General features: G+C 47.9%; 1 protein-coding gene across 1 annotated transcript; it reads right to left on the reverse strand.

Moving 5' to 3' along the window:
* Window positions 1-1,360: 1,360 nt before the first annotated feature.
* On the reverse strand, window positions 1,361-15,905 carry LOC145348644 (E3 ubiquitin-protein ligase TRIM69-like). The gene is made up of 6 exons (XM_080196810.1): window positions 15,504-15,905; window positions 12,706-12,801; window positions 11,541-11,774; window positions 10,482-10,504; window positions 10,277-10,392; window positions 1,361-3,140 (listed from the first exon to the last, which is right to left on the reverse strand). Exons 1-6 carry the CDS (start codon window positions 15,903-15,905, stop codon window positions 1,741-1,743), a joined length of 2,271 nt encoding a protein of 756 aa, XP_080052936.1. The 3' UTR covers window positions 1,361-1,740.
* Between the last annotated feature and the right edge of the window lie 7,026 nt (window positions 15,906-22,931).

Consider the following 22,931-nt stretch of genomic DNA (forward strand, 5'->3'; position numbering starts at 1 on the left):
GCTCTTGAGAGTTGAATACCTTTCCAACATTCCGGTTCTGAATAAATCTTCCCATTCTCGTGAGTAAAGCTTTTATTAGTATAGCTCGCAACGGGTACAAGCAACGAAGCAAACTGTGCAAAGTGTAAAATCTAGCACATTCCATTTAAATCGAACAACAGAAGCTTGTGAATGCATTTTTGTTGATTTTTTTAAATGATCGGCGTTGCAAGTTATCCGAGTAGGAAAGAACCAAGCTGGAATTGGAGGTGACCACGTGAAGATATGGCCTACAAAGGCTCGATTTGATAGCCGGGCCTTGTTGCGAGACTGCCTCCTGCCCAGACTCAACACGTCTCAGCTCCGGTCTCCCACTTTATTTTGGAGCATAATTGTTTAGGATAATCCTGGCCATACTCTTTCTCTCTGTCCCTCTGGGCAATATAATAGTGGACCCTCAGGTCTGCCCACTCACTCGGAGTGAACAGGCCGAATCATCACCTTTCTGTGCTGTGATGGCTCAATAACTCCTCATTCACAGAATCAAAGAAACCCGACAGTGCAGAAGGAGGCCATTCAGCCCATCAAGTCTGCACCGACAACAATTCCACCTCGACGCTATCCCCATAACCCCACATATTTACCCTGCCAATCCCTCTAACCTACACATCCGTGACACTAAGGGGCAATTTAGCACAGCCAATGCACCTAACTCGCACATCTTTGGAGTGTGGGAGGAAACCAGAGCCCCCGGAGGAAATGCACACACGGGGAGAACGTGCAAACTCCACACAGACTGAAGCCGGGTTTGAACCCAAGTGCCTAGAACTGTGATGCAGCAATGCTAACGGCTGTGCCACTAATTACAGGAGGAGCAGGGACGGTGAGACAGTGCGCCATTTTAAATTTCATTGTAGTGATCAAAGGGCGGACACACTTAGCACTGTGGTTGGCGACATTCCCCAGGGTAAGGGGCGCAGAAGCAAGAGCGCGAGAGAGCGTGCCGATCTAAATTGACGATTCTGATGGGGTGGCACAGGCCAGCTGTCCGAATATTGTGGCAAGATTGTCAGGTGAAGAGTTTTGTCAGTTAACGGTTTCTCTGATGCGCCGAGTCAGTTACACTCACGAGTTGGCCGAAAGTCTGTGAACTGCCGAAGTGATCAGTGCCCACTCACAGGATGGGGGGGGGGGGGGGGTGCTGGGATGGGCGGGAGGGCGTGCGCAATGTGGCATCGCCTTCTGGGATGGGTGCACGGAACGGAAGCACGCCACCCCTCCTTTGTTGCAAACCCTGGGGCGTGGGCCAAGACCGACTTCAAGCGTTGTGGGTCTTTAAGGGTGGGGGTTGGTGGAACGTGGGTTGAGAATCGGCCCGGCGCGTCCGCCATTTTATCACACAAGCTTGGTCGACAGCGAGGGCATCATGCTGGGCGGTAAGGCGCTGGGAGATTCTCGAGGGGCCCGGGGGAAGGGTTTATCAATGGGTGTCAAGTTCAATAGCAGAGGGGGGGAGTGGTGGGTGCAGGGAGACGTAAATCCTTTAATCAGGCCAATGAAGTTGGCCTATGGGAAAATGAACTCCCTGATTAAGGAGTCAGTTGATAGACCAATCAGGGAGTCTTTTCCTTGTATTTAACCAGGGGTGTCAGTTCCTCTGGCACCCCCGAGATTAGACTGTTGACTGTTACACTCTGTGCAATGCAGTTGGAGTTGCAAACGAAGGGATTTTGCTGAAGAGACTTATGCCTCGAGGGCTTATTACAGAGATTCAACCCAGAGGGCATAATAAGGCCAACAAGACCACGATAAACTGGCAAGGCCCAGCGTGACAGCAGAAAGCTCAGCTTCACCCACCAGGGCACACCACAGGCCATTGTAACCCAGAATGCCAGCCATAACCGACTGGCACTCCAGGGAGCCCCTCATGGACAAGCGGAGCCCCAGCAGGCCCAGGCCCAGCCAGCAGAGGCCGGCCAGTGGATGATAGCTCAGCAGGAGGAGGCACAGTCCGACGTAGCCCTTGACGCCGACACACCACCAGCAGAGCTCGGCCAAGTTGCAGTAGCCCAGCAGGGACAGGCAGAGGCCGGCGTGCGCCAGCAGGCCGCAGCAGACCCACCAGACCCACACCTCGTAATCCGACAGCCAGACCAGTCCTGCCAGGGACCCCAGGCTGAGCAGCACCCAGAAGGGGCGTGGGCGGCCCATCGAGGCCAGCAGCAGCCCGGCCAGGTTCAGCCCCAGCAAGCAGGCCCCGAGTTGCTGGGCGTAAGCCAGCAACAGGCAGCTCAGGCCGGCGTAGGCCAGCAGGCCACAGGAGAGCCAGGAAACACCCGCCAGCGCCCCCTGGCCCAGCAGGGCCCAGAGCCAGCCTGCCGACGCCAGCATGCCGCAGCACACCAGATACATCTCGACGAAATTGGCACTGCCCGGCGAGGCTACCCCCAGCAAGATCAGCAGACCAAAGCAGAGCCAGGCCCACCTCCAAGTGTCCAAGTCCCAGCGGAGAGTGTCGGCGCTCGCCAGGGGGGCAGAGATTGTCGCGCCCTCCCTATCGCAAGCCAAAATTGGACCCATTCCCTCCTCCTTCTCCTCCTTGTCAACGTCGGGGGTTGGGATGGTCGGGCTGAGCAGCTGAAGAGGCTCGGCATTCGTGCCACCGCGGTTCAGTCCAGGGCTGAAGAAGGGGTACAGTTTCTCAGTGAAGGTGCCTCGGAAAGTGTGGAGGTGGCACATGTCAGCAGCATTGTAAAAGGACACTCTCCCTCCCTCCCAATCCAGGTAGATGCCAATCTCCCGGGGCTTGACGTCTAAGTGAAGATCGCTCAGCGTTAAAGTGAAGGCCTTGTACTGATTCCAGCTCCTCAAGCCCATTACCCAGAAGCCATTGGGGGGTGACAGGAGGACGTCCCCTTTCCTGCTGACGGACTCCCTGGCCACACCCAGGGTCCAGCAGCTCTTGCGGCCCACCTTCACTTCCCAGTAGTGCTGCCCCGACGTGAATCCTTCCGAGCCGAGGACGCAGGGGCAGGGGTCGAATCTCCGGGGGTCGGCGGGCAAACGCCGCTTCTGATTCCCGTGCGCCACGCTGGTCAGGCTCTTGGACAGAATGAGCCAGGGACTGGCTGTGGCTGGGTCCAGAGTCAGTGAGGCTGGCCCTGTAACAGAAACAGTTCGAGGCGATCTTAGATAATCAGCCGATACCTCAGGGCTAATCCCGGCGGAACACAAACTATAGGAGCAGGCAGAGGAGTTGACCATTCAGTCCATCCACCTGCCCCAACATTCGATACAACAATGGTCTTTAACTCCCTACATACACCTTTAGTCTCAAAACCTGCCTATCTGGTATTTTTGTTTTATTTATTTATGAATGAATAAAACGTTTATTGCTCACCCCTATTTGCCTGAGGGCAGTTGAGAGTCAACCACATTGCTGTGGTTCTGTAGGCCATTCCGGGTAAGGACGGCAGATTTCCTTCCCTGAAGGACATTAGTGAACCTGATGGATTTTTCCGACAATCAACAATGCTTTAACGGTCATCAGTAGATTCTCAATTCCAGACATTTTTGACTGAATTCGAATTCCACCATCTGCCGTGGCAGGATTTGAACCCGGGTTATCTTGTCTGGCTCTGAGAAAGAGTCATCCAGACTCGAAAGGTTGGCTCTGTTCTCTCTCAGTAAGAAGTCTCACAACAGCAGGTTAAAGTCCAACAGGTTTATTTGTAGAAAATGCCACTAGCTTTTGGAGCGCTGCTCCTTCGTCAGATAACATAAGAACATAAGAAATAGGAGCAGGAGTAGGCCATCTAGCCCCTTGAGCCTGCCCCGCCATTCAATAAGATCATGGCTGATCTGTCGTGGCTCAGTTCCACATTCCCGCCCTCTCCCCATAAACTTCTGATCACAAACAGGGCTTATAAAGACACACACTCAGTTTACAAAATCCTGATTAGAATGCGAGTCTTTACAGCTAATCAATTCTTCAAAGTGCAGACAATGTGAGTGGAGAGAGCATTGAGCACACGTTAAAAAGATATGTATTGTCTCCAGACAGGAGAGTAAGTGAGATGTTGCAAGCCCAGGCAAGTCATTGGGGTTACAGTGTGACATGAACCCAAGATCCCGGTTGAGGCCGTCCTCATGTGTGTGGAACTTGGCTATCAGTCTCTGCTCAGCGACTCTGCGCTGTCTTGTGTCATGAAGGCTGCCTTGGAGAACGCTTACCCGAAGATCAGAGGCTGAATGCCTGTGACCGCTGAGTTTCTGTAGGAAGTCCGTAATGTCGCAATAAAAGCTGGGGGTTCTTTGTACAATGGGATTCAGGATGCCCTCGGTGTAGCCCGAGTGGTTCTAGCACAGGGTCCCATTACCCGATACAATGGGACGGCTGGGTGTGTTTGCCTTGTGTATCTTTGGGAGGCAGTAGAGATCTCCCATGTGGGGAGTACGTGGGATGAGAGCGCGGAGGGTGTTCTGAACCCCCAGCTTTTGTCGTGACACTATAGACTTCCTACAGAAACTCAGCACACGTAGAGCAGTTGAACCAGGGACACTCCTCGTCGCAATGGATGTCTCGGCGCTCTACACCAGCATCCCCATAACGATGGCATTGCTGCAACTGCCTCAGTACTCAACGCCGACAACTGTCAGTTTCCAGATGCAATTTTACAACTCATCCACTTCATCCTGGACCACAATGTCTTCACCTTCAACAACCAGTTCTTCATCCAGATACACGGAGCAGCCATGGGGAACAAATTCACACCTCAATATGCCAACATCTTCATGCACAGTTTTGAATGAGACTTCTTCACTGTACAGGACCTTCAACCGATGCTATATATTAGATACATTGATGACATTTTCTTCCTTTGGATTTGTGGTAAACAATCACTGAAACAACTATATGATAACATCAACAAGTTCCATCCCACCATCAGACTCACCATGGACTATTCCCCAGAATCAGTTACATTCTTGGACACACGCATCTCCATTAAGGACAGTCACCTCAGCACTTCAGAGTACTTCAAGCCCACGGATAACCTCACAATGCTCCACTTCTCCAGCCTCCACCCTAAACACGTTAAAGAAGCCATCCCCTACGGACAAACCCTCTGTATACACAGGATCTGCTCAGATAAGGAGTATCGCAACAGACACCTCCAGACTCTGAAAGATGCCCTCATAAGAACAGGATATGGCGCTCGACTCATCGATCGAGAGTTCCAACATGCCACAGAGAAAAACTGCTCTGAACTCCTCAGAAGACAAACACGGGACACAGTGGACAGAGCACCCTTCGTCATCCAGTACTTCCCCGGAGCGGAGAAGCTACAACATCTTCTCTGGAGTCTTCAATGTGTCATTGATGAAGACGAACATCTCGCCAAGGCCATCCCCACACCCCCACTTCTTGCCTTCAGACAACCGCACAACCTCAAACAGACCATTGTTCGCAGCAAACTACCCAGCCTTCAGGAGAACAGTGACCACAACACCACACAACCCTGCCACAGCAATCTCTACAAGACATGCCGGATCATCGACATGGATACCATCATCACACGTGAGAATACCACCCATCTGGTACACGGTACATACTTTTGCAACTCAGCCAACGTTGTCTACCTGATACGCTGCAGGAAAGGATGTCCCGAAGCTTGGTACATTGGGGAGACCATTCAGATGCTACGACAACGGATGAATGAACACCGCTCGACAATCACCAGGCAAGACTGTTCCCTTCCTGTTGGCGAATGCTTCAGCGGTTACAGGCATTCGGCCTCTGAACTTCAGGTAAGCGTTCTCCAAGGCGGCCTTCACAACACATGACAGCGCAGAGTCGCTGAGCAGAGACTGATAGCCAAGTTCCGCATACATGAAGACGGCCTCAACCAGGATCTTGGGTTCATGTCACATTATTTGTAACCCCCATGACTTGCCTGGGCTTGCAACATCTCACTAATTGTCCTGTCTGGAGACAATACACACCTCTTTAACCTGTGTTTAATGCTCTCTCCACTCACATTGTCTGTACCTTTAAGACTTGATTAGCTGTAAAGACACACATTCTAATCAATATTCTGTAAACTGAGTGTGTGCCTTTATTTGCCCTGTTTGTGATCAGAATTCCCCACTCAACTGACGAAGGAGCAGTACTGCAAAAGCTAGTGGCATTTGCTACCAAATAAACCTGTTGGACTTTAACCTGGTGTTGTGAGACTTCTTACTGTGGTTACCCCAGTCCAATGCCGGCATCTCCATATCCGTTCTCCCTTCACAGATGATATCAGACCTGCTGAGATTTTGCAGCATTTTCTGTTTTTGTTCCCCACTGAGTTTCTGGATTAACAGTCCAGCGCTAATACCACTAGGCCATTGCCTCCTCTGTCGGGATATTGTCACTGGAGTTGTAATCCAGAGCTCTAGAATTAACACCCTGTCTAGGATTCGAATCCCACCATGGCAAATGGCAAAACTGGAATTCAATAAAAAGCTGAATATAAAGTCTAATCCTGGACAAGAAATTGTGGTCGATAGTCGTAAAAACCCATCTGATTCACTAAGACCAGAAGACAAAGGAGCAGAAGTCGGCCATTCAGCCCATCGAGTCTGCTCTGCCATTTAATAAGATCATGATTGACCTGATATGATAATCCTCAACTCCACTTTCCCACCTTATCCCCAAGGATAAACCTTGATTCCCTTACTGATTAAAAATCTGTCAATCTCAGCCTTGGATATACTTAATGATCCAGCCTCTACAGCTCTCTGCGGTAAAGAATTCCACACACTCACTACCCTCTGAGAGAAGGTATTTCTCCTTATCTCTGTCTTCAATGGATATAGACATTGCCCACACAGGGAAACAACCTCTCAGCATCTAACCTATCAAACTTCCTGAGAATCTGATATGGCTCAGTAAGGTTGCCTCTCATTCTTCCGGACTCCAATGAGTACTCGCTCTAACTACTCAAAATCTCCTCATAAGAAAATCCCGCCATACCCAGGATCAATCGAGTGAACCTTCTCTGGACTGTCTCCAACGCCAGTGTGTCTTTCCTTAGATAAGTAGACTAGAATAATTACAGATAATTACAGGCTGGTGAGCCTTACATCAGTAATGGGAAATTATTGGAGAGGATTCTCCAAGGCAGGATTTATTCCCACTTGGAAATAAGTGGACATATTAGTGAGAGGCAACATGGTTTTGTGAAGGGGAGTTGTGTCTCACAAACCTGATTGAGTTTTTTGAGGAAGTGACGAAGATGATTGAGGAGGGTAGGGCAGTAGATGTTGTCTACATGGACTTCAGTAAGGCCTTTGACAAGGTCCCTCATGGCAGACTGGTGCAGAAGATGAAGTCACATGGGGTCAGAGGTGAGCTGGCAAGGTGGATACAAAACTGGCTCGGTCAAAGAAGACAGAGGGTGGCAGTGGAAGGGTGTGTTTCTGAATGAAGGGCTGTGACAAGTGGTGTTCCTCAGGGATCAGTGCTGGGACCTTTGCTGTTTGTAATATATATAAAAACTTTGGAGGAAAATGTAACTGGATTGATTAGTAAGTTTGCGGACGACACAAAGGTTGGTGGATTTGCGGATAGTGATGAGGGCCATCAGAGGATACAGCAGGATATAGACCAGTTGGACACTTGGGTGGAGAGATGGCAGATGGAGTTTAATCTGGACAAATGTGAGGTAATGCATTTTGGAAGGTCTAATACAGATAGGAAATATACAATAAATGGCAGAATCCTTAAGACTATTGATAGGCAAAGGGATCTGGATGGACAGATACACAGGTCACTGAAAGTGGCAATGCAGTTGGAGAAGGTGGTCAAGAAGGCAAACGGCATGCTTGCCTTCATCAGCCAGGGCACTGAGTTTAAAAATTGGCAAGTTATGTTACAGCTTTGTAGAACATTAGTTAGGCCACACTTAAAGAAGTGTTCAATTCTGGTCACTACCAGAGGCTTTGGAGAGGGTACAGAAAAGATTTACCAGGATGTTGCCTGCTATGGAGGGCATTAGCTATGAGGAGAGGTTGGAGAAACTTGGTTTGTTTTCACTGGAGTGAGGGAGGTTGAGGGGAGACCTGATAGAAGTCTACAAGTTTATGAGGGACATATACAGAATGGAGAGTCAGAAGCTTTTTCCCAGGGTGGAACAGTCAATTACTAAGGACGTAGGTTTAAGGTGCGAGGGGCAAGGTTTAAAGGAAATGTACGAGGCAGATTTATTACACAGAGAATAATGGGTGCCTGGAACTCGTTGCCAGGGGAAGTAGTGGAAGTGGATACAATAGTGACTTTTAAAGGGCATCTTGACAAGTACATAAATAGGATGGGAATAGAGGAATATGATCCCCGGAAGAGTAGGGGGTTTTAGTTAAATTGGGCAGCATGGTCGGTGCAGACTTGAGGACCAAAGGGCCTGTTCTTGTGCTGTAATTTTCTTTCTTTGTTCTTTGTCAGCTGAACTTACTTCCGCCACTGAGATGTTGCGTTTTCGTTCATGTTGAACCTCGGTGAGTGTCTTCTTCTCCTTGTCCAGGGTTGTTAATGTTTGGAATTCTCTGCCCAGAGAAGATGGCGCAGTGACACAGTGGTTAATACTGTTGCCTCACAGCGCCAGGGACCCAGGTTCAATTCTGGCTTCGGTCACTGTCTGAATGGAATCTGAACATTCTCCCAGTGTCTGCGTGGGTTTCCTCTGGGTGCTCTGGGTTCCTTCCGTTTTCTCCGGATGCTCCTCCCGCACTCCAAAGATGTGCGTTGTAGCTTGACTGGCCGTACTAAATTGACCCTAGTGTCAGGGGGATCAGCAGGTTAACTAATGGGGTTATGGGAATAGGGCCTGGGTGGGATAGTTGTCAGTGCAGATTTGATGGGCCAAATGGCCTTCTTCTGCACTGTAGGGTTTCTATGGTTCTATGAGAACGGTGGAAACTTCTAGGTCACTGAATATGTGCAAGACTGAGTTAGACTGATTACTGATTGACACAGGGATCCAGGTTTACAGGGCACTGCGGGGTGGCGGGAAAGGAATGTGGGAGGGGTCCGACAGGAAAGCAAAGTTGAGGCTGTGCTCAAATCAGCTATGATCTTATGAATGCTGGCTGGAGGGGCTGAATGGCCTACTCTTGCTCCCATTTCTCACGTTCCTGAGCACCATGTCCAGAGCAATCTTCCACAGCAGTGCCGTGGGAATGCCACACTGTCAGGGGTTTTAAGAGTAAACCACTAAAGCTAGTCAGGTGGTGGATATAAAAAGGATCCTTGGCCATATTTCAAAAAAAAAGCAAGGGAGGGAGTTGTCCTCCTTGGGGCCTGGCCTATATTCCCCAGAAACTGAAGCAGTCCAAATGCAGCAAGATCTGGACACTATTCGGATGACAAATAGCAAGGAATATTCGCGCCTCACAGGTGCCAGGCAATCACCATCTCCAACAAGAGAGAATCCAACCACCGCCCCTTGATGTTCAATGGCCATATAAATACTATGGTTGCCAGAGCAGGTCAGAGCGTAGGAATCCTGTGGTCAGTAACTTACCTCCTGACTCCCCAGAGCCTGCCCACTATCTACAAGGCACAAGTCAGGAGTGTGATGGAATACTCTCCCCTGGCCTGGATGGGTGCAGTTCCAACAACACTCAAGAAGCTCAACACCATCCAGGACAAAGCAACCTGTTTGATTGGCATCCCTTCTGAAAACCTTCAATCCCTCCATCACCAACACACAGTGATGGCCACGTGTACCATCTAAAAGATGCACTGCAAAGTTCCTTTAACAGCACCTTCCAAACCCACGACCACTACTACCTAGAAGGGAGAAGGCAGCAGATACCTGGGAACACCATCACCTGGGAGTTCCCCTCCAAAACACTCACCATCCTGACTTGGAAATATATTGGCCGTTCCTTCACTGTCACTGGGTCAAAATCCTGGCACTCCCTCCCGAACAGCACTGTGGGTGCTGCAGCAGGTTCAAGAAGGCAGCTCACCACCTCCTTCTCAATGGGCAATTAGGGATGGGCAATAAATGCTGGCCCAGCCAGCGACACCCATACCTTATAACAGACTTTTAAAAAATATATTCATTCCCTCAACAGACATCACTGGTAGATAATCCAGATATTATCACTTTCCTTTATCTGGGGCCTTGCTGTGAGCAAATTAAGTCTTGTGTTCCCTGCGGATAAACAATGACTGCACTTCAAAAGCCCTTTGGGATGTCCTGACGTCTTTGCTGTTGTGGTATAGACGTCAATATTTTGAGGAACTCACCTGGTTTGATGGCTGCTTTCAATTCCTTCCACACTCTGTACTGCAAAGGCCCTTCCAACACTTCCAAAGTGACGTCCTCAGGTAGAGCTTCCAGTGCCTTATAGTCCGCTGGAGGCCTGTAGACATAAAGAGATGTCAACATCCCTGCAGTGAAAAATCTACCCAATATTTAATCTCCCATCTTTCCGTGACTTAAAACACATACCTCTGCTTCAGAAGACTCACTCCCTTCACAAAAAAAGAAAAGGAGAAAATTATTTTAGCTTGCATCGAATGAAATACACTTTCACCCTGTCCAACATATCACATGGCTCCTCTGCTTAAAGAGCTGGTTGAGATGTATTTAGCAAGTGGTTAATCTGGAGCTTTCACACACGCCAGTCTGTCAGATTGACACACGCCCACAGACCTGCGCACTCGACAGTCTCGGAATCTTCCGGGCCTATCTGCGGCTGGAGGCTTGGCCTGCAGGGAGGTGAGGCGGAGGCTTGTGAGGGGAACTTAATTTGCTGCGAGGCCAAGGCTCAGTTTGCCGATGGCAGGATGTACTTTAGCAATTCTGTTCACAGGGCTTCGAAGGCGGGTTAATGGTGGCCGCATTTTTCCCAGTGAACAACACTGGGAAGTCCTTTTGCATGGCCTCGCACATCTGGCATTAAAAGGCCACCTCGCCAGGATTAAGGTTCCCCCCTCCAACAATTACGTGGCCTATCAGTGGGAAATTCAAATGCTCACAGTCAGGACCGCGCCATCAGTGGCACACGCCTGGCAAAGCTCCCAGAATTAACGATGAGTTGTCGCTGCATTGTCCTCCCCCATGGAGAGCATCTGTAAAACACCTGCCTACACCTGGAACCAACCGTTGGCAGTGCGGTTTGGCAGAAGATGATTGAGGGAGGATTGGCGTGGGGAAGGGCGGAGGTGTGGCCGGGTGAAGGCGGAAGGGATAGTGCAACCAACTGGGATGTCCTTGAAGGATGGCAACTGGACCTCAAACCCCGTGAGGTGATGGGGCTTCCTGGTTGGTCCCGACGCTGCTGCAAGAGTTGGCAAGACCCCTCGCAGATGCCAATGTGGCTGGCTGACCAACAGGAGATTGCCCGTGGTCAGCTATGCCTGCATCCTTGCCCACACAGAGTCGCTCCCACCACCAATCCCAGACTCCAGAACGGAAGATTGCAGCCATAGAGTTCCACTCCCACCACCGACAGGAATGTAAGGTTGTGTCCGGAGAAAGTCTACAACCTGCTTCCCACTCCTTTACCTGCAGGAACAGTAAGCCATCTTGTTCCTCCAGCTGCTTTTTCCTCTTCTTGATTACTGCTTCCAGGGCCTCCAGGCCTTTCTGGATTTCCCCCCGTCTGGCTTCCATCCGTTTCAAAGTGGTATCCATCCTCCCCTCCAGTTTCTCCATCAAGCTTTGCTCCTTCCTCTGGATGAGCTGGCCCATCTCAGCAAAGGACTTCTCGACGTGGGTCAACTTGGTGGTAAACTCCTCCTGCAAGGGAGAGAAGACCCAGCGTTTACAAGGGATTGGCATGCTGGGAGGGAAAGACAGGTCTTCCAGTGAGAGATGGCAGGTGGAATTTGATCCATCAATGTGATGTGAGGTAATGCATTTTACCTCACATCACATTGCATTTTTCCTGTCTAATACAGACAGGAAATATGCAGTAAATGGCAGAATCCTTAAGAGTATTGAAAGGTAGAGGGATCTGGGTGTACAGGTCACTGAAACTGGCAATGCAGGTGGAGAAGGCAATCAAGAAGGCATACGGCATACTTGCTTTGATTGGAGGGTGCACTGAAATTAAAAATTTGCAAGTCATTTGCATCTTTATAGAACCTTAGTTAGGCCGCACTTGGACTGTAGTGTTCAATTCTGGTCGCCACACTACCAGGAGGATTTGGATGCTTTGGAGCGGGTACAGAAAAGATTTACCAGGATGTTGCCTGGTATGGAGGGCATTAGCTATGAGGAGAGGTTGGAGAAACTTGGCTTGTTCTCACTGGAGCGACGGAGGTTGAGGGGAGACCTGATAGAAGTTTACAAGATTATGAGGGGCGTGGACAGAGTGGATAGTCAGAAGCATTTTTCCCAGGGTGGACGAGTCGATACTAAGGAGCAGAGGTTTAAGGTGCGAGGGGAAAGATTTAAAGGAGATGCACGAGGCAAGTTTTTTTTACACAGAGGGTGGTGGGTGCCCAGAATCTGCTGCTGGGGGAGATAGGGGAAGCAGATATGATAGTGACTTTTAAGGGGTGTTTTGGCAAATACATGAATAGGATGGGAATAGAGGGGCATGATCCCCGAAAGGGTAGGGGGTTTCAGTTCAGAAGGGCAGCGTGGTCAGTGCAGGCTTGGAGGGCCGACGGGCCTGTTCCTGTGCTGTTATTTTCTTTCTTTGTTCTTTGTCAGCTGAACTTACTTCCGCCACGGAGATGTTGCGTTTTTGTTCACGTTGAACCTCAGCGAATGTCTTCTCCTCCTCGCCCAGCTTGACCAAGGATTCCTTCAGTGCGGCCTGCAGTCAAACAGCACACCAGCAAATAAAATCAGGTGGCGGGTTCCGAAGCAAAACGGCATCAACGTCACTGACCTCCTGGAACATCACTCGCAACCAAATCCCTATCCCAGCGCAAAAACAACCTCCCCAGTTCACTGTGCTGTCGACTCCAACCTCCTGTGCAACCCCTTCCTTATATTAACCTTAAATCCAAGGGGTCTGGAGTACAGTATCACACAGTCCCAAATATACACATTACAGACATGGTACTCCCCCTCTGAATATACACAGAACAGACACTGTGTCACACAGTCCTATATACACACTGAGGATACTGTATTCTTCCTCTGTATATACACAGAACTGACACAGTATCACACAATCCCAAATGTACACATTTCAGACATGGTACTCCCCCTCTGAAAATACACAGAACAGACACTGTGTCACACATCCCATATACACCCTGTAGATACTGTACTCCCCCTCTGAATATACACAGAACAGACAATGTGTCACACAGTCCTATATACACACTGGAGATATTGTATTCTTCCACTGAATATACACAGAACAGACACAGTATCACACAGTCCCAAATATACATATTTCAGACATGGTACTCCTTCTCTGAATACACACAGAACAGACATTGTGTCACACAGTTCTATATACACACTGAAGATACTGTATTCCCCCTCTGAATATACACAGAACAGACACTGTGTCACACAGTCCCACATACACACTGAAGATACTGTATTCCTCCTGTGAATATACACAGGATAGAATTGGGCAGGATTTTACGGCCTTGCTCATTCCAAAAACGTAAAATCACTCCTGCGTTGTGTACAGAATATAAGATAAATACGCATTGCATCATACACACATATACGTACATAATATGCAGATATTATAGCAGCACAGTAGCACAGTGGTTAGTGCTGCAGCTACATAGTTCCAGGGACCTGGGTTTGATTCCCGGCTTGGGTCACTGTCTGTGTGGAGTTTGCACATTCTCCTCATGTCCTCCCGGTGCTCCGGTTTCCTCCCACAGTCTAAAGATGTGCAAGTTAGGTTGATTGGCCATGCTAAAATTGCCCCTTAGTGTCCTAAGATGCATAGGTTAGAGGGATTAGTGGTAAATGTGTAGGGATATGGGGGACGGGGCCTAGGTGGGATTGTGGTTGGTGCAGACTCGATGGGCCAAATGGCCTCTTTCTGCACTGTAGGGTTTCTAAAAAAAAGTACAGAATATACATATGTTGTGCGTTGTATCGTACACACAGATGTACAGAATATATACAGATGGTGAGACTTGCACACACAGATATGTACAGGAAACACAGATACTGTATACTATCATGCACAGACATATGTACAGAATATATACAGATAAATATATCGATGGAGTGGGACGGTGCAGCGTGGTCAGCACTGCTACTTCACAACACCAGGGACCCAGGTTCGATTCTGGCCTTGGGTGGTTGTCTGTATGGAATCTAGAGGTTCTCTCCGTGCCTGCGTGGGCTTCCTCTGGGTGCTCCAGTTTCCTCCCACAGTCCAAAGATATGTGGGTTAGGATTGCCTCTTGGTGTCAGGGGGATTAGCAGGGTAAATACATGGTGTTATGCGGATAGGACTAGGTGGGTTTGTTGTTGGTGCAGGCTTGATGGGCTGAATGGCCTCCCTCTGGGAGTATTGCCCCAGAATCCCAGTGTAGGGATTCTATGGGAGGGATTTTATAGCCTCGCTTGTCCCAAAACCATAAAGTCCCACCCGAGGTAACCAACCTTTCCATGATTTGCCCCTCACCGGCTCCGATTCCCCTGGCAGGCAGGGTGGTAAAATTCTGACCTATGATTCTATGAGATGCTGAATGACACACACAGATATGCACCGAATATACACAGGCATTAAATCACACCTGGATATGTGCCGAATAAACAAGTAATATACATTGTATCATTCACACAGTTATGTACAGAATATAGGGGAGGTGATAACTGAGTGGTATTATTGCTAGAATATTAATCCAGAAACTCAGCTAATGTTTTGGGGACGCGGGTTCAGATCCCTACATGACAGATGGTGGAATTTGAATTTAAAAAAATCTGGAATAAAGAATCTACTGATGACTGTGAAACCATTGTCAATTGTTGGAAAAACCCATCTGATCCACTAATGTCCTTTAGGGAAGAAAATCTGCCTACATATGACTACAGAGCCACAGCAATATGGTTGTCTCTTATTTGCCCCTCTGAACAAGGGCAAGTAGGGATGGGCAATTAACCTGCTGCTGTGAGACTTCCTACTGCAATAAATGCTGGCCAGCCAGTGACACCCATATTCACCGAAGGAATAAAAAAAAATTACACATAGACTAATAACACAGAATAAACAGTCAGTGTAGTCTCACAGCAACGAGGTTATAGTCCAACAGGTTTAATTAGAATCACAAGCTTTCAGAGAGCTGCTTTCCAAATAAACTTGTTGGACCATAACCTGGTGTTGGGAGACTTCTTATTGTGCCTACCCCAGTTCATCATCACAGAGTATATAGGTACTGTACCACAGAGGCACATAAATAAGTAGATATTGTATCACATACAGGGAAATGCACAAAATAAATACACTCACATGTACAGAAGAGATAGTGAAAGAAAGCAGATGCACATAACTGTACACACACTCTAAGCATGTTGCAGTGTAACTCTCACCCTGTGAAGTCTGACAGAGTCAGCGATGGTGTGGACCGTGTGCTGTTGGTGATCTCCTCCCTGCTGGCACACGGCACACAGAGGAGTGTGATCCCTGAGGCAGTAGTGGGTGTAGTGGGCTCCGTGCCGCGGACAGCGCTGCCCCTCCGCCTCTGCCTGGTTCTCCCGGACCTGCTGCACCGCGTTCCTCAGGGCGTACACCGCCCTGGTGCTCCTGTCCGAGAACACGGCCCGGCACTCCGGGCACGACACCTGGGGCTGCTGGCTGTCCCAGAAGCTGGCGATGCAGGCTTGGCAGTAAGTGTGGCCGCACTCCAGCGTGCTGGCATCCTTGAGGAGCTCTAGGCAGATGGGGCACAGCAAGTTCTCCCTAGCTGCCATCTCCCTCTCACTGGCTGCCATCTCTTAACAACAGCCTACCTCCCCTTTCACTTTCACAATCTGCACCCTGGAAACACTGGCAGATATTCCACTCCCACTCAATCTCTCTCTCTCTCTCTATATATATACCCACTTCCCTAAGGCCCTGAGAAATGGCAGAGCAGAAGTTATTATGGTCCAGCAGCAATAACTTCAACCTAACAAATATCCCCTGGTTTCTCCTCTGTCCCGCCTCAATACTGAAACAAGTTGCTTCATCGCCCATCTAAAGTTCCTTCCTGTCTGAGGACAGAGTAATAAGCAGCTCAGAGGCCCTATCACACATGCACACACATGAATATCCTTTCTTTGGGCTGTGTGGCTACACTATTGATAGTAGTCATGATGTGGGTATGCCGGCGTTGGACTGGCGTAAACACAGTAAAAAGTCTGACAACACCAGGTTTTAGTCCAACCTATTTATTTGATAATATACTCGCAAGCTTACGAGTATATTATCAAATAAATAGGTTGGACTAAAACCTGGTGTTGTCAGACTTTTTACTGTGGCTACACTATTGGCAGAGTTGGACTGACTTCCAATGTCTGCATGGGTTTCCTCAGGGTGCTCCAGTTTCCTCGCACAGTCTGAAGATGTGCAAGGGTAGGGGGAATTGGCCGTGCTGAATTGCCCCTTGATGTCCCAAGATGTGTCGGTTAGATGGATTAGCCATGGGAGATGTGTGTAGTTACGGGGATAGGGTAGGGGAGAGGATCTGTGTTAAATACTCTGTCAGAGAGTCGGTGCAGACCTGATGGGCCAAATGGCCTCTTCTGTACTGTCGGGATGCCAAGATTCTATGACTGGTGTCCGAGGACTTGCAGCAGCGATGGGCAACCTCAGGCTTAGAGAATGGGCCACATGAGCGGGCCGTTCTTCATCTCAGGGGGCAGGTTCACAATAGGCAACCCCCATGGATGAGATTAAAGACATTTGATACAGGCCGATATTTCATAACAGGGTTTAGAAGATGCTTAACCAGAGAACCATGGAATCCTTTCAGTGTAGGAGGAGGCCACTCTATCAAGTCACCTCAGGGTCACACTGGTGGGACCTTGTGGTCCCCGCTGACAGCACACACCCCCGCCGTGGGATTCGGAACGGAGAGGACGTGTGTTCAATGGGAAACTTCATGGAGTGGGAAAAAAAAACCCACTCTAAATCTCTCAGTAAGATCACCTGAGTTACAAAGAGAGGCTGGGTAGACTGGGATTTATTTTCCCTGGCGTGTTGGAGGCTTAGGGGTAATCTTTTGATTTTTGGTTTGATATTTTTAGGGCTAAGACTTCTTATCGAGGATTATAAAATAATGAGGGGCATAGATCAGCTAGATAGTCAATATCTTTTCCCAAAGGGGAGCTAAAATTGAGGGCATAGGTTTAAGGTGAGAGGGGAGGATACAGAGGGGCAGTTTTTTTTCACTCAGAGGGTTTGGAACGAGCTGCCAGAGGCAGTAATAGATACAGGTACAAATTTGTCTTTCAAAAAGCATTTAGGCAGTTGGGTAAGATGGGTATACAGGGATGTGGACAAAATGCAGGCATTTGGGACTAGCCTAGTGGTAAGAACTGGACAGCATGGACAAGTTAGGTCAAAGGGCCTGTTTCCATGCTGCAAACCTCTATGAGGCTATGTCTCTATGACTGTCATTCCTCTAAACTCGGATGGCTACAGGCCCAACCTGCTCAACCTTTCCTTGCACAGTGCCATATTTGTTGGCGCTGCTGCCTCACAGTGCCAAGGATCCAGGTTCAATTCTGGCTCGGGTCACTGTCTGTGAGGAATCTACGCAATGTCTCCGTGTGTGCGGGGGTTTCCTCCGGGTGCTCCCATTTCCTCTCACACTCCAAAGATGGTAAGAAGTCGCACATCACCAGGTTAAAGTCCAACAGGTTTATTTGGTAGCAAACGCCACTAGCTTTCGGAGCGTTGCTCCTTCGTCAGGTAAGTGGGAGTTCTGGTCACCTGATAAAGGAGCAACGCTCCGAAAGCTAGTGGCATTTGCTACCAAATAAACCTGTTGGAATTTGACCTGGTGTTGTGAGAGTCCTTACTATGTTTACCCAGTCCAACGTCAGCATCTCCACATCATAACGCCAAAGGTGTGCAGGTTAGGTGAAGTGGCCATGTTAGATTGCCCCTTAGTGTCAGAGGGATTGGCAGGGTAAATTTGTGGGGTTAAGGGGATTGGGCATATGTGGGCATATGCGGCTGGAGGCTCGATGGGTCATTCTGCACTGTAGGGATTCAATAATTCCTCATAAGCCTACGTCCCAGGAATAAATCCAGTCAACCTTCTCTGAACTGCTTCTAAAGCAGTTTTAGAAATGCATTCCCAGGGATTTGGTCACATGACTTGCCCCTGTTGGCCATTAGTTGGCCCACTCACCTGTGCCTATCCAGTTCCGCCTTCCTATGCCAATTGGAAAGCAAAAAGACTCATACTCAATTGCACGATACGGGTCTGCCAGCCAAACAGCACTTCAGCCCCAATTTTCACCATTTTTATATCTGGTAAATAGAAATGTTTAAAGAAAACCAAACAAAAAGTGACAGATTATTGCCAATGTCCCAGTGATTTTTCTCCAGGTTTACACAAAGTAGTGTCCTGGGGAGTTGTCTTAATTCCTGGAGGATCTGGGGTCAGCCCTCAGGAGGGTTCAGGAAAGCTGTGGACCTGAAGAACCAGTTGGGCTTTTTTTTTTGCAATTTTGTTTACAGCAACTTAAAAATCATTGACAAGGCTACCAATTTATTCATCAAATTTAAATTCCCCACACACGGCTTGAACTCACATGTATACAAAGCGTCAGTCCAGGCCTCAGGATTGCCAGTCCATTACCCCTATCTCACTGTCGCTAGTTTTACAATGTTTACACTAGCTTTAGTGCGATGACCATTTTTTGTGGTCTGAGTCAATGGGCAGAATTTTCCCATCTCACCCACCATGGCAATTGTGGTGGGTGGGGGCAGATCATGCAAAGGTCCATTGGGGCAGGGTTTTCCAGTCTTGGGGCAAGCGGGGCTGGAAAATCTCACCCAATCTGTTATATGTGGTTGACTCTCAACTGCCCTCTGAAATAGCCGAGCCAGCCACTCAGCTCACCACCACCTTCTCAAGGGCAATTAGGGATGGGCAATAAATGCGGGCCAACTAGCGACACCCATGTCCCACAAATGTGAAAAAAAGCTAATGTGGTCAGAAGCCATTTTGAACTAACCCAGAAGATATTTTAAAAGCTAAACCAGTTACTGCATTGTGGAAAACCAGCCAAATTATTAAAATAAAGAGCTTTAATTGTGAGACAATTAAAGAATAAGTAATTAATCAACAAGTATTAGAAAGTCTGATAATATAACTTATAACACAAAACCTGTAATGTTTTCATAGAATCTGAATATAATTACATGAAACCTGTAATCATAGAATCCCTACAGTACAGGAGGAAACAATTTGGCCCATCGAGCCTGCACCAACAACGATCCCACCCAGGCCCTATCCCCACTACCCCATGTATTTGCCCTGCTAATCCCCCTGACATTAAGAGTCAATTTATCATGGCCAATGCACCTAACCTGCACATCTCTGGACTGTAGGAGGAAAGTGGAGCACTCAGAGGAAAGTCACACAGACACTAAGAGAAAGAGCAAACTCCACACTGTTTTATAATTACACATAATTAACACTTGACTTTTTATATAATAATCATACATCATGTGAATTATAAAGTAGTGTCTGCCCAGCCAGTCTGGTGTGCAGCTCCCAAAACCTATGACTTTGACAACTTACATTAGAACAAAGGGCAATGCAGCACAGGAACAGGCCCTTCGGCTACCAAGCCTGCGCCGATCGTGGTTTCTATCCCTCCGTTCATTTGTCTATTAAGATGCTCCTTGAATGTTGCTCATGTGCCTGCTTCCACCATCTCTGAGCATCCACCACCCTCTGTGTGAAAAACTTTCCCTGCACATCTCCCCTAAACTTTCCCCCTCTCACCTTAAACCTGTGCCCTCTTACAGTCCACTTTTCCACCCTGGGAAAACCCTTTCACTATCCGCCCTATCTATGCCTCTCATAATTTTGTAGACTTCTATCAGATCGCCCCTCAGCCTCTGTCTTTCCAGTGAAAATAATCCGAGTTTATCCAACTTTTTGTCATACCTAAAGCCCTCCAGACCAAGCGATACCCTAGTAAATCTTCATTGCACCCTCTCCTAAGCATCCACATCCTTCTGGTAGTGTGGCAACCAGAAGTGTACGCAATGTTCCAAATGCAGCCTAACTAAAGTTTTATACAGCTGTAACATAACTTGCCAACTTTTATACTCGGTGCCTCATCAAATGAAGGCAAGCATGCTGTATACCTTCTTGACCATTTTATCCATCTGTGTTGCCACTTTCAGAGATTCATGGATCTGTACACCCAGATCCCTCTGTATGTCAGGGTAATGAATAAGGCCTGACGCAGACTTTCTCATTGGGCCTTTGTGTTAAGATATCAGGGGATGTTAGCGAGCGTAAGGAGATTAAATCAGCAGACAGTTAATTTATTGTTCGACACAGGCTAATTCAAGATTGGAAAATGGGAGGTATGGGGATGGTAATAAATATTTTAAGAAGGCATTTTTGTTTGCAAGTTATCCACATTTTGGAATCATCACTTGACACCTTCAACTGAAGAAAGTTGTGAAAAGTCTGTTGAATTGTTAAAGTAAAGATTAGTCCTCTCATTATCAAGTAATATTCATGTCACACAAATGCCAGGGAATGACCATCACCAAGAAGAGAGGGTCTAGCCTTCTCCCATTGACATTCAATAGTGTTACCATCACTAAATCCCCCACTGGGTACATCCTTGAGAAACTTAACTGGACTAGCCACATAAACACAATGGATATAAGAGCATGTCAAAGGCTAGGAATACTGCAGTGAGTAACTCACTTCCTGATTCCCCAAAGCCAGTCCACCATCTACAAGGCACAAGTCAGGAGTGTGATGGAATACTCTCCACTCGCCTAGATGGGTACAGCTCCAGCAACACTCAGGAAGCTTGACACCATCCAGGACAAAGCAGTTCTTTGAAAGTCACCCCATCCACAAACATTCACTCACTCCACCACTGACGCTCAGTAGCAGCAGTGTGTACGATCTACAAGATGCACTGCTGCAATTCACCGAACCTTCCAAAACCACAACTGCTTCCATCTAGTAGGGCAAGGGCAACAGGTACATGGGGACACTATAACCTGCAAGTTCCCCTCAAAGCCACTTGGAAATATATTGGGTCAAAATCCTGGAATTCCCTCACGAACGGCATTGTGGGTCAACCCACAGCACATCGACTGCAGTGATTCAAGAAAGCGGCTCACCACCACTTTCTCCAGGATAACTAGGGATGGGCAATAAATGCTATCCAGCCATCAACACCTATATGCCACAGTTGAATAAAGAACAATTATGTTGAATTGAAGCTTTGCTTTTTATCTTTCTAACTTGTGATCTGTCTACCTTTTAATGGTTAATAAATCTTTTAAATTTATCCTTTAAAGTGTTTATTCCCGACAGGCTGTAATGTCTTGTAGGACCCGATTTAATTCACAATGAACGATTTGTTGCAAACGACCTGTACTAATAAATTGACTTAGACAACCATTCCCCTGCTAACACTACAAGCCTCAGAAGCTGGTGTCAGAATATAGATGGTAATTAATTCTGACAGGGAGAGTTGAAGCAACACAAAGTGGAAGGAAAATGGCTAACCAGACAGTGGCACAGTGGTTAGCACTGCTACCTCACAGCGCTAGGGACACGGGTTCAATTCCGGTCTTGGGTCACTGTCTGTTTGCACGTTCTCCCATGACTGCGTGGGTTCCCTCCAAGTGCTCCAGTTTCCTCCCACACTCTAAAGAGTGAATGTTAGGAAGGGCCATGCTAAACTGACCCTAGTGTCAGGCGGAGAAGGAAATATGTGGGTTATGGGAATAGGGCCTGGGCGGGATTGTGGTTGGTGCAGACTCAATGGGTGGAACAGTCTCCTTCTGCCCTGTGGGGATATAATATGATTCTAAGGATGTAAGTTGAAGGTGATTGGTAAGAAAACCAGGGCAATGCGAGGGGAATGTTTTTTTAAAATTTTGAGTTGTGATCTGAAAGGGCAATGCAATGTGATTCCACAATAACTTTCCAAAGAGATTTGGATCAAAAATTGAAGTGGAGTGGAGGAAATCGCAGAACTGTCAGGACAGAGCGAGACTGGGGGCGGGGGTGGTGGTGAAGAGGACAGATAGCTGTTCCCCAAAGCTGACACAAGCATGGTGTTGTCAGACTTTTTACAAGCAGGGTGGACTAAGCTCAGCAATGCAACAATGAGAAAAGCAGCCAGACGGCAGACAATATCAGACATGAATACTTGCAAGGAATATTTGCATCAGAACTACACAGCATCTGGATATTATCCCAGCCAGAATGATCTCATAGAGAAACAAGTGCCTTACATTTGTCACGTTTAAAATGTGTAGAAAAAATAAGATCTATATATCTTTGTCAGCTGGACTACTTTATAAAGTCACTTTCTTTGACGCTTTTCAATATGGACCCCTGCTGAGCTGACAGGATGACTCTGTTTTTTTATATTCATTCATGGGACATGGGCGTTGCTGGCTGGCCAGCATTTATTACCCATCCTTAGTTGTCTTTGGAATCAACCACATTACTGTGGCTCTATAGCCACATTTGGGTCATCCTGACCCGAAACGTTGGCTCTATTCTCTTTCCTCAGATGCTGCCAGGCTGGCTGAGATTTTCCAGCGTTTTCTGTTTCAGGTTCCGCAGTGTTTTGCTTTGATCAAATGGATGGGGGGCTGGTTTACGTGATGGTCTGGACGTCATTCACAGCCCTTGGCAGGGTATAGGAGAAAAAGTGTGTGGATTTTACTCCATGGTAACTGCTTACGGGTTGGGCGTTGTATTGTGATTGGTTTATAGATCAGGAAGTTTATGAGAAGTC

The sequence above is a fragment of the Carcharhinus amblyrhynchos genome, chromosome 9, assembly GCF_965287045.1.
Source record: "Carcharhinus amblyrhynchos chromosome 9, sCarAmb.v2.hapA, whole genome shotgun sequence".
NCBI lineage: Eukaryota > Metazoa > Chordata > Chondrichthyes > Carcharhiniformes > Carcharhinidae > Carcharhinus > Carcharhinus amblyrhynchos.